The 13,269-nt window shown below is 37.7% G+C and overlaps 1 protein-coding gene across 1 annotated transcript in view; it reads left to right on the top strand.

The window, feature by feature from the left end:
* PSD3 (pleckstrin and Sec7 domain containing 3) overlaps positions 1-13,269 on the top strand; it is a 440,689-nt gene that overhangs the window by 406,607 nt on the left and 20,813 nt on the right. Inside the window, exon 15 of the mRNA XM_021681565.1 lies at positions 4,485-4,628. Coding sequence (XP_021537240.1) covers positions 4,485-4,628 — 144 coding nt within the window. The remainder of the gene's footprint in view (positions 1-4,484; positions 4,629-13,269) is intronic.

Raw genomic sequence — 13,269 nt, forward strand, 5'->3', positions numbered from 1 at the left:
CACATTCCTTAGTTCAGACTTTTGTCATTTTTCACCTACATCACTCCTCAACGTTTTTGATCATTCACCTTATTAATACTAAATATTTGAACAGATATCCTCCAACACATGTATATATTTTTATAAAATATACTACGTATCTGGTTATCAATACAAGATGGAAAAATGCTGACCATCATTACTCATTAGGAAAATATAAATCAAAAACAGGAGATACCACTTTATACTCATTAAAGTGGCTATAATTAAAAAAATCTTTCAAGGAAAATAATGTGTTGGTGAGGATGTGGAGAAATTACAACTTAGGTATGTTGCTGGTGAGAATATAGAATGATGCAGCTACTTTGGAAAACAGTTTGGTGGTTCTTCAAATGATCAAACATAGATTTAACATGTGACCCAGCCATTCCACTCCTACTTAGATAGCAGGAGAATGAAAACATAAACCCACACAAAATCTTTTGCACAAATGTTCATAGGAGCCAGGGGTGGAAATGGCCATCAGCTGATGAATAGATGAATGAAATGTGATATTTCGCGGAATGGAAATGGAATATTCTAAATGGAATAATCTAAATGGAATATTATTCAGTTGTAAAAAACAATGAAGTACTGGTACATCCTACAAAGTGGATGAACCTTGAAAACATTCCAGTAAGTTAAAGAAGGCAGTCATAAAAAGAAACGTGTGATTCCATTACAAAAGGATTTCTTTTAGGGAAACTAAAATGTCATAAAATTAAATTGTAGTGATGGTTGCACAACCCTGTGACTATACTAAAAATTACTGAATGGTAAATTGTATGGTATGTGAATTATCCCAATGCTGATCTTTAAAATTCTTCCCAGTGTATCATCTTGCTTGGCTTGCACACAACCCACTTTGAAAAACTCTGACAGACTATTTGTATAACCACTTGAGATCTCTCTTCCTCCAGTCTTGCTTTTCTCTAATCCATCTTTCACAGTTGTGGCTAAAATATGACTCATGTACTATCACTTAAACTTAATTGATTCACTTTCGCCAACATGATGCAATCCACACTCCTTGGCATCGCCTTAAATGGTTGACTACACGTTTCCAGAATAGATTTTGTATTCATTTCTTAGACATCTGCATTTAACATATATTGAGTACTCAGTAAACAATGAAATCATGTTGAAGTTATACAGAAGCTCACTAAACTGTTTGAAGTCTTTAAATCTCAGGGCACCTGGGTGGCTCAGTTGTTAAGCGTCTGCCTTCGGCTCAGGTCATGATCCTAGGGTCCTGGGATCGAGCCCCGCATCGGGCTCCCTGCTCAGTGGGAAGCCTGCTTCTCCCTCTCCCACTCCCCCTGTTTGTGCTCCCTCTCTCACTGTCTCTCTCTCTCTCTCTGTCAAATAAATAAATAAAATCTTTTTAAAAAAATAAAAAATAATGTCTTTAAATCTCTTAAACATAAAATGATAAAATCTTTCTGATGGTACCTTCAATAATAGTTCAAACTGACTTAAAGCAGATGTTCTTTATTCTAAATTCCATATAGCTTGGGTTGAGAAGGCTACAGTATTTAGCAATTTGACTTGTAAGTTTCCCAGAAGATTCTTAGAAATGTCATTACCTTCTAAATCATCTATGTACTTTAAAACAGCACAAAGGAAACAGTCTGAGCCCTCCCCTTTTTACCTCCCCTCCCCCCCCCTTTTAAAATCATTTATTCAGCTACTGTTTGCTGAAGAACCCATATATCAGGTACTATATTAGGTATGTGGGCATTATAAAAATAGCTAAGATGATGGTCTTGGCTCTCAGCTAATGAGAACTTAAGGAATATGTTAAATGTTATTCGGGTACTATACAGAAACTATGCCATATACTATCTTTTCTGCTCAGTACTGCACACTGGAGGATTTGAGAAAAAGGAAAAAAATAATGTCCCTTTTCTGCCTTTAAAGAGCTTGTAATCAGTAAAGGAGATAAAATTCACACATAAGTAGTATAGACATTTAAGTGCTATAGTAATGCAGAAGTGGAAGAGATTGTGAGATCTGGAATAACACTGGTTTTCAGTGAGTATCAAATTTTGGCAAAGATATAGAACAATGTGAATTTTTAAGCCTACTATGGAAATGTAAACTGGTAGAAACACTTTAAGAAAACAGGTTAATGTCATCTTAAAGATGTGCCTATTCTAAAACCCCAAAATTCTACATCTTAGTGATTACACTGTAGAGCAATTCTTGCCCATATTCACTAGGTAGCATATTCAATGTAGCATCATTTATAATAGCCTAAAGAAACCCAAAAACAACCTAAACATCCTTCAGTGAAATTCTAGTATGTCCTATACTTAAAAGGAAGAAACTAGGACATATATGTGAGTAAATTTTAAAAACATGTTAAGTGAGAAAACAAGTCACAAAAGGAAACCTATAAAGTATAAAAGCCTGTAGAACATACTCTCTATTTTTATGGATCCTTATATTTGTATAGGAGTAGCATAGAAAAAGAATTAGACAGGATACCTGGGTGGCTCAGTTGGTTGAGGGGCAGACTCTTGGTTTCGACTTAGGTTATGACTTCAGGGCTGTGAGATCAAGCGTGCTTAGTGGGGAGTCTGCTTGAGATTCTCTCCCTCTGCCCCTCCCCCCGTGCTCTGTCTCTCCAAAATAAATAAATAAGGGGTGCCTGGGTGGTTCAGTCGGTTAAACGTCTGCCTTTGGCTCAGATCATGATCCCAGGGTACTGGGATCAAGCCCCACATCAGGCTCTCTGCTCAATGGGAAACCTGTTTCTCCCTCTCCCTCTGCCCTTCTCCTCCCCCCAACTCCCCACTTGTGCTCTTGATCCCAAGACCCCGGGATCATGACCTGAGCTCAGATTCATAATGTGGCATATTTATATACATATTGATAGATGATAGATAGATAGATAGATAGATAGATAATAGATAGATAGATAGATAATATACTCTCACATCATAAATTAAAATTATTAAGATTTTTCACCTCTAAATTATTTTATTAGATTTGAATTACAAGCTTAAATTGACAGATTTATTACACAGTTGCTTTAGGGTTTAAATTCTTCATCATCTGGCAACTATGTATGCTGATCTTGGATTTAGATAGTAATTTAAATTTATAAAAATGCCATATGGAAAAAATTCAGCTGGGAATTGTGATGATGATGTGTTGTACATGTTAATTTTTTACCTTTAACTCTGCTTGTGATCATCTAGAATGACATGAATTTGGGAAGCAGAAGGGGAACACTCTTCTTGTTTGTTTGTTTTTTAATGCCATGCCTTTTATGAGGAGTACAAATTGATATGTCCTAAAATAAGAATGTAATAAAGGAGGGAAATTCCTTTTGTCTGCTATTTTAAAAAAATAAATAAATTATGTTGTTATTATACAAAATATATTTATCACCTAGTTTAATCAGTTCCTCTTCATTTACTTTCATCCATTTATATCTTATTATACATGTAAAATTTATATTCACCAAGAATTTGGATAATATATATATGAAAGTAGAATAGTGAAAAAGCAGTCGTACAATTAGAGAAGTGCAAGAAAATTTCAGTCTCTTTGTTTCATTTTTAAAATGTTGCCATAGGGTTTGATAGTGTCTTTCATTATTGTAAGGCAATAAAAATGGTACCCCTAGAATGGAAGTTCTTTGACACAGGATCAACCATGTTGCGTTGGTGCATGGTGCCTAGAGTAACGCTGTTCAGGCAAGAATTGCTCTATAGGTACGTTTAACTGAATTACTGCTTTGGGTCAGTAAGATTTTGAAGGAAGTCAGAACCTCTACTACTTTGGAGGGGAAAAGCATAGGTTGCTTCATTTCTTAGAATATTATCTGATAGGGATGCATGGGTGGCTCAGTTGGTTAAGCGTCCCGCTCCACGGGGAGCCTGCTTCTCCCTCTGCCTGCCGCTTGCCCTACTTGTGCTTGCTCTCTTGCTCTCTCTCTCTCTCTCTGACAAATAAATAAATAAAATCTTTTAAAAATATATATCATCTGATAGGTTACAGAGAATTATTTCTTGGTGGCATTGCTTGTCTCAAAAAAGAAAAAAAAAAACTAGGCAGAGAGGCTCTTCATTCATTGTGACAGACAGGGAAATTAGCAGCATTGCTGAGTGGACAGGAAATGGGAAAGCCAAATTTTGCGGGACTTTAAGGATAGGTACTTAACTGGTGCCTTGCCTATTGAAGTATTTCTTAGGAAGCCTGGTCTCAACTCCATGACAGCTACACTTGATAAGGGGCTCTGAAAGTATTTGGCTTTGTAACAAGGGGACTGGTTGTCATTTTGCAAAGGTAGGTGTGAATACTAGCCTGAGAAAGTTGGTAAGATGTGCAGCAGAGGCACATTGGACTGTTTTGATGAATTAAAGTCATTCATCATAAGGGATTTTAAAAAGTACTCTATGATTTTTTTATTGATTTATTTTCCGGATGCTAAATAGCTTAATAATTTCCTGCAGGAGGAACAGCTGAAATCTCATGAAAGCAAGCTGAAGCAGATTACCACTGAGCTCGCTGAGCACCGCTCTTATCCCCCAGACAAGAAAGTTAAAGCCAAGGAGATAGATGAATACAGACTGAAAGATCACTATCTGGAGTTTGAGGTATGTTGAACCTGAATGTAATAAATGCCTATACCTAGATTATTTTATGATTTTTCCATGAGGCAATTTTTTTTCAGCTACCGTAACTATAGGAAGTGTACCTTGACCCTGACTCTAACTTGGGGGCTCCAGGCATGGTCTAGATCATGGTGGCCTCTCATGTTCGAATCCCTAGAGGAATGTCACTCTGCCTGTTTAAAGCACTTGTCAATGGGCTGTAGGTAGTAAGGAAATTTAATAATTTTTCTTCTGCCTTTGTTTCCCACATCAAGTGGCATTCCTCTCTTCAGCAGTTGCCTTGATTTTCCTCTACAACTATCACCACAATTTATCTTACGAATAAAGTCCTAATCCTTAATTTAAGAGGATTTGGGTTCTTTCTGTGTTTCTACCACACTGGTCTTTCCACAACAGCCTCCATGTATGTTAGTCACATTTCTGCCCACTCTCTCTGAGCACCCTTTATGCCTTTATGCCTTTGTTCATCTACTTTCTTCTGCCCGAAGTGCTCTTCCCCTCATCTTCATTTCTGAAAGTCCTGTTCATCTTTCAAGATGCAGCTCAAATCCCTCCTGATGTAGTTTTGGAATGTTGTTGGGGTCCAGAGCCAATGGCCAAGAAAGAATTCTTGAGATGTCTTTGGTGCAAAAAAGGTGATTTTATTAAAGCATGGGGACAGGACCAGTGGGCAGAAAGAGCTGTAGGACTGGGGTTATGAGGAATGGCTGATTATATACTTGGGAGTTGGGGGAGGTAAGGAGAAAGTGAGGTATCCAAAAGGACTTTCATATGCTAAAGAAGACTCTCAGGATGCTGGAGGTCTGGCTATTGTTATGTTAAGGTGGTTTTTCCTTCTAGTAAGGTATTAACATTAAGATAGTTGGGAGTTTTCTGGAGGACTGTTATACTCTATTTCAAGTATTTGTCAATGGGATGCAAGTTATAAAGAAATTTAATTTTATTTCCGTTCCCTTTTGCCTTTGTTTCCACATCACTGTGGAGGGGAGGGTGATGTTAGGGCTCCGTGAAATTGAGTCTATGTGTTTCTGAAAGTTAGGCTATTCATAAGACTGCTTTTTCCTTGTAAATCACTAAGACGTTTATAAACTGATAGGGACTCATACCCTGTAGGGCTGTGATCTCTATTAGTTAACCATTTGATTTTTTTCCCTTCCCTTAGTTTTAGGGCCGCCAGGAATGCCCGAGGAATGTCACACAGATCCCACCTTGGGGGGAGGGTGGTTGCTGGGTGTCCACTTGTACTTTATCCTCCACTTGCCTTCTGCTCCCTCATCACCTCCTATGAAAAGCCTACTCTAAACCTATTAGCTGGGTTTAATCTGTTACAGTCTTTGCCACAGTTGGCTTTATATTAAAGTTTTTCAGTATGTCTTTGTATCTATAGTAGATTCCATTAACACCTCCTCTTGCTCAAGATGGTAAGGCCTTGGAGTACAGAGACCTCAAGTTCATTTCTAATCTTTGCTTCATGTTTGCATATTGAATTGGACAGGATCTCATGGAAGCTTAAAAGAAGTATCTTCCTGAGTTATAAAATTTCTGTTATAAGATGTGGCATTTGATCCCTGCAGGTCCAGGGACTGGTTTCTTCATGGTTCGAGCAAGCCCTTGCTCTGGGGAGATGAAGAAAAACCATTATTTTAGTAAAGGTTAAAGTTTATTAGCAAAAACTGTGGAAGCCTTGATGTGATTTGAAGTGGGGTTCGGGAGCAAACGGTCAAGAAAGAATTCTTGAGGCGTTTTTGATGCCAAAAAAAAAAAAGATGGTTTTATTAAAACACAGGGACAGTACCCATGGGCAGAAATAGCTGTACTGGGATTATGACGAGTGATTGGTTGGGAGGGGTAGAGACAAAGGAAGTTTCCCAAAAGGATTTTTGTATGTTAAAGAAGCCTTAGGGATCCTGGAGGCCTAGCTATTGTCAAGCTAAGGTTGTTTTTCCCTCTAGCAAAGCATTAAAATTAAGACAGTTGGGAGTTCCTTGGAGGAACTCATTCTCTGCATATCTCAAGTCTTTTGTCAATGGGCTGCAAGTTATAAGGAAGTTTAATTTTTTCTACATTTCTTTGCCTTTTTTCTCCACATCAGCCTCACCAGCAAAAGACTTGAAAAATATTTTTTAAAAAACAAACAAAAAACCTAAGCAGCTCACCTTTGTTTCCCTAGGCTTGTTCATTCTTGAGAAATGGGAGTATCTCAAAAAGCAATCATAATTCTTCACACTTCTAGAGTGGCTTTCAGCTATAGGCCCTTTTATTTTCACACACGCTAATTAAATTTCCCAACACCTCAGTCCCCTGTTTCTAGTACTCAACAACTTACTTTGAGCCCTTGACTTTGAAGGCTAAAAGCCTGTTCCCAGAAGGTGGGGGTGGCTGCAAGACCATGGAAAGGTTGTCACTGCAAAAAGCACTCCTTATTTTTTAACCTACTGTGGTACCCTTTTTCCAAAAATGTAACCTAACAAGAACAGCATTTTCATTTAATGACATGGAACTTAGACCAAGCTTTGTGGAGATAAGTCTTGCTTTCATCACACTGTCACCTCAAGGAACCTGAAGACTGTATTCCACAACCCCTGGCTCATTAAAATCCATACTCATATGCTAATATGTCAGGCATGTTGGATTGTCTCTTAAGCTGCCTTAACCTGTGTCTACCAGGAATGTAGAAGGGTAGATGCTATCTAAACAGGTTTTTGTAAAAGTAATCCTTTTTAAAAAGTGAACTATTATTTTTCATTAATTTGAAGTAGTATAACTTGTGGAGTCCACTTTGCTATTCTTTCAGCCACCAGAATTTTTCGTGTGTGTGTGTGTGTGTGTGTGTGTGTGTGTGTCTGCGCGCACACACACACTGATGGAGATCTTTTGTGTAGCATTAAGTACTCTGCTTTATGAACAGCATTCCCTGAGCAGACTGCTTCATTCCCTAATTGAATCTAATCTCATGCCCTGAATAAGGAGTGTGAGAGTGATTGATCATTTTTTATATTTTGTTCACTGCTCTGTCCTCACTTTCTGGGGCATGCGAGTGAGTGCTCAGTACATATTTGTTGAATGAATGAATGGAATTTTATTATTGTATATAAAAGATAACATCAAAGAAAGTAGTTCCCTGAGACAGCTTAGTAGGTCCCCTGAAAGCACATCTGATAGGCAGGTGTCAACAGACAGCAGCTTCTGTAGTTCAGTGTGAACCGCAAATGGGCAGTGACAGGAAGGGGAGTTTCAATCCTATCGGCATCCTGTCACCAAGAAGAATCATAGTCAGAAAGAAACTCTTTCACCTATTCCTGGAGAAAGGGCCTCCCTGTGGTTTCAGAACACAGAAAATTCTTAATGATTTTTCACATCTTCATAAAGAAAAATGCTTTTATTTTGTTAGAATATTAAGCTTTTAGTAATTACACTGGGAGTTGTTCCTAAATTTATGCATTTCAGTTGTTTATATCCCAAGTTGCTTTCAATACAACAGTTCTTCATGGTGGGCTGAATTCACAGCTCTTTCTGTGCCTGAGAAATATTCTCTATGTCCGTTGACTAATGAATGGATAAAGAAGATATGGTATATATGGGGTGTATGTGTGTGTGTGTGGTATATATATATATGGTGTATATGTGTATATATATATATAGGGTATATATTTTCTTTATATATATATATAAAATAGTGAAATAGTGGAATATTACTCAGCCATCAAAAAGAATGAAGTTTTGCCATTTGCAACAATGTGGATGAAGCTAGAGTGTATTATGCTAAGTGAAATTAGTCAGTCAGAAAAAGACAAATACCATATGATTTCACCCATATGTGGAATTAAAGAAACAAAACAGATGAACATGGGGGAAAAAAGAGAAGCAAACCAGAAAACAGACTCTTAACTATAGAGAACAAACTAAGATTTGCTGGAGGGGAGTGGGCAGGGGAATGAGCTAAATGGGTGATGGGTATTAAGGAAGGCACTTGTGATAAGCACCAGGCATTATATCTAAGCGATGAATCACTAAATTCTACTCATGAAACTAATATTATACTGTATGTTAACTAACTAGAATTTAAATGAAAACTTCAGAAAAAAACTGCCTGTTACTGCCTCCTAATTTTTCTAGAAGCCTTTGTCTTAGACTGCTACCAATAAATGCGGGGAAAAAAAAAAAAGAAAAGAAAGAAATATTCTCCAAACTCTGACTGACAGTAAGTCACTAGAAATTGTACTAAGTAAAGTAGGTTCAGGGTTTGTTTCATTGTTTTTGTTTTTTGTTTTAAAGTCTATAAAAAGTCTACAGTGAGCAAGGAGAGTGGAAGTTCCATTTATCTTACTAGCCTTAGCCTGTAAGAAATAGATTCTTGTTTACTTAAAGCAACAAACTTCGATCAGAATTGGTTGTAATTGACTAAATCCATGCCTGTTTCTCTATTGACTGTTAGTGGGGAAGGGCAGATGTTTTGTTTTTTATAGGATTGGTACCCCCAAACTATGACTGTTAATTCTTTGGAAAAGTTCACTTGGAACCTAAACATACTTTTGAAAGAGCTGTTAGACATCACAAGTTTCTGTTAAGAAACTCAGCGTCATTTTCCAATTTTAAAAAATAAATATCAGAAATAGCCTCACTTCTTTATAAATTATTTCTACTTTATTCAGTTCCCATTTCACTTAAAATTATGTCTAAGTTGATCTCCATGCTTCTGGTGCATTTGGAAATTTTTCAAGATATAAGCAAGATGGATGATTTGTATCAAATATAAAAACTTACAAAACTCCAGCCAGTGAAAGCACAGTAGGCTGAGCTGTGGCAGGAAACTCCTGAGACATTTAAGAAACAACCCTGTTAAAGAGATTCCTTTGATAGCATGCTAGCCCCATAAATTTGGATTTGTTTCTTCAACTTTAAAGACAATAGCAAGTAGAAAATGAAGATACTATTTACACCAAGATGTTTTTCATGTAACAATTAGAGTGTTTTCAGAGGAGGAGTTAAGATGGCAGAGGAGTAGGGGACCCTATTTTCGTCTGGTCCCTGGAATTGCTAGACAGTTATCAAATCTTTCTGAACACCTGTGAAATCAACCAGAGATCTGAGAAAAGAATTGCTGCAATTCTTTATTGAAAAGAAAGAAATTCTATTCTATTGAACAGAAAAGCGACCACTCTTTGCAAGGTAGGAGGTGCAGACACGTGAACCCAAGATGATAGAGCTATCAGAAGATAAACCACAGGGGGAGGGAGCCTCGTAAACTGGGTACCGGAAAGTGTTATAAGCAGCGGAGAGCAAAATCAGAACTAAAAGTTCTGCCTGAAATGTGCTAGGGGGAAAAGGGGGGAGGAATCCCATATGGGACAGTGTGGTCTCAGGATCCCCAGGGTCACAAAAAGAATTGGGGCGAGGGTGCCTGAGTGTGGCAGACTACCAAAGCATCGGAGCAGGGAATCCGGCAAGTCCAGGTGCTGGCTTTCTGCTCCCTATTGCCATAAACCACAAACAACTGTATGGTCTGGTGACCGCTCTCCAGACTGGGGCCCAGCAAGAGGCAGAATCGTGGGAAGAGCCCCTCCATCCCCTGGAAGGAGTGGCATGAGAGCAGGCAGCAGGAGTCCATAAAGTTTGGGGACTTGAAATGGAGTCCTGTGCCTGAGATAAAAACGCTTGGTCATAGGCTGGGTGAACACAGAGTTAGGACAGAAACCAGGGACACAAGAGTGATTGACTGCTTTTCTGTGAGGGCTACTGACAAGTAGGGGCTGCAGACTTTCAGGTCTAGGGCTAGAGATCAGGATGCTATCATTTTCACCCCCCACATCAGTACAGAAAGCCTTCAGGCAGCAAATCAGCCACATAGAGCAATCCAGAGTCTCTCACACTGAGCCCGGCCCCCTGGCAAGGGTGGTGCAATTCTGCCTGGGGAAAGACACCCTGAGAATCAGCCCAATAGGCCGATCCCTAGAAGACCAGCAGGAACATCTTGCTAATAGCAAGTTTACTGATCATAGAGAACTGTAAAACTTCAGCTCTTAGAAAAGCAGTATTTAACATTTGTAGTTTTTTCTTATTATTCTTCAGTCTTTCAGTTTTATACATTTTTTTCCTTTTCAGCTATTTTCTTATTATATCAATTCCTTTTTTAAGTCTTTTTTAATTTTCATTCTTACATTTATGTTTTATATGTACATTTTTCGTTTTTGGCTTCCTTTCATTGTATTCAATTTTATTTTTGTATATCTATGTTTTTCTTTCTTTCCTATTTTGAGATCTAGTTTCTTCTAGCAACAGACCAAAATACACCCAGGATCTAGTTTATCGTTCTGTTCAACTTCTTTCGTTTTACTCTCTTTGTATGGTTGTTTGTTTCTGTTCCCTTCTGATTTGTTTAGTGTATATTTTTCTGGTGTCACTGTTGCTATTTTTGTATTTTCTTTCTCTTTTATCTGTTCTTTTATGGACGTAATGACAAGATGGAAAACTCACCCCAGAAGAGAGAACAAGAGACAGTACTCACTGCCAGGGATTTAATTGAAAGGGATGTAAGATGTTGGAACAAGGATTATAAAGGTACCAGCTGGGCTTGAAAAAAGCATAGAAGACAACAGATAATTCCTTACTGGAGAAATAAAAGAACTAAAATCTAATCAGGTTGAAATAAAAAATTCTCTTACTGAGATGCAATACAAAATGGAGGCTCTAACTGCTAGGATAAACAAGGAGAAGAGAGAGTCAGTAATATAGAAGACAAAATGCTGGAGAATAAGGAAGCTGAGAAACAGACATAAACAACTACTAGATCACGAGGGGAGGATTTGAGAGATCAGTGATGCCATAAAGCAAAACAATATTAGAATAACTGGGGCCCAAAAGAAGAGGAAAGAGAGGAGCAGAATGTTTATTTGAATAAATTATACCTGAGAACTTTCCTGATCTGGGGAAGGAAACAGGCATTCAAGTCCAGGAAGCACAGAGACACCACTCAAAGTCAATAAAAATAGGTCAAACCTCGACATATTATACTGAAGCTTACAAATTTCAGAGATAAAGAGAAAGTCCTGAGAGCAGCTTGGGACAAGAGGTCCTTAACCTACAAGAGTAGAAACATAAGGCTGGCAGCAGACCTGTCCGCAGAGACCTGACAGGCCAGAAAGGACTGGTATGATATATTCAACGTGCTAAATGAAAAAAATATGCAGACAAGAATACTTTAGAGATAAAGAGCTTTCAGGACAAACAGAAACTAAAAGAATTGGTGATCATAAAACTAGCTCTGTAAGAAATATTAAAGGGGATCCTTTCAATGAAGACAGAGCCCAAAAGTAACAAAGACCAGAAAGGAACAGAGACAATCTACAGAAACAGTGATTTTACCCCTAACAATGGCACTAAATTAATCTTTCAGTAATTACTCTGAATGTAAATGGACTAAATACTCCAAACGAAAGACACAGGGTATCAGATTTGATGAAATAAGAGGACCCATCGATATGCTATCTACAAGAGACTCATTTTAGACACAAAGACACCTCCATAGTGAAAGTGAGGGGGTGGAGAACCATTTATCATGCTAATGGACATTAAAAGAAAGCTGGGATAGCAATCCCTATATCAGACAAATTAGATTTTAAACCAAAGACTGTAAAAAGAGATGAAAAAGGACATTCTATCATAAAAGGGTCTATCCAACAAGATCTAACAACTGTAAATATTTATGCCGCTACCTTGGGAGCAGCCAATTATATAAGCCAGTTAAAAACAAAATTAAAGAAACACGTCAATAATAATACAATAATATTAGGGGACTTCAACACCCCACTCACAGCAGTGGACAGATCATCTAAGCAGAAGCTGAACAAGAGCTTTGAATGACACACAGAACCAAATGGACTTCAAAGATATATTCAGAGCATTTCCTCCTAAAGCAGCAGAATATACATTCTTCTTGAGTGCACACAGAACATTCTCCAGTGTAGATCACATACAGGGTCACAAATGAGGTTTCAACCGGTACCAAAAGATTGGGAATATTCCCTGCATATTTTCAGACCACAGTGCTTCAAAACTTGAACTCAATCACAAGAGAAAATTTGGAAGGAACACAAATACATGGAGGTTAAAAGCATCTTACTAAAGAATGAAATTAAAGAAGAATTTTTAAAATTCATGGAAACAACACTTCAAAACCTTTGGGATGTGACAAAGGTCATCCTAGGAGGGAAGTATATAGCAATAGAGGCCTTTCTCAAGAAACAAGAGAAGTCTCAATACACAAGCTAACCTTACACTTAAGGAGCTGGAGAAAGAACAGCAAATAAAGCCTAAACGCAGCAGAAGAGAAATAATAACGATTACAGCAGAAATCAATGAAATAGAAAACAAAAGAACAGTAAGACAGATCAACGAAACTAGGAGCTGATTCTCTGAAACAGTTAATCAAATCGATAAACCCCTAGCCAGACTTATCAAAAAGAAAAGAGAAAGGACCCAAATAAATAAAATCATGAAGGTAAGAGGAAAGATCACAACACCACCAAAGAAATACAAACAATTATAGAACATATTATAAGCAACTATATGCCAACAATTGAGCAATCTGGAAGAAATGGATGCATTTCTAGAAACATATAAACTA

The sequence above is a fragment of the Neomonachus schauinslandi genome, chromosome 2 (assembly GCF_002201575.2).
Source record: "Neomonachus schauinslandi chromosome 2, ASM220157v2, whole genome shotgun sequence".
Lineage (NCBI taxonomy): Eukaryota > Metazoa > Chordata > Mammalia > Carnivora > Phocidae > Neomonachus > Neomonachus schauinslandi.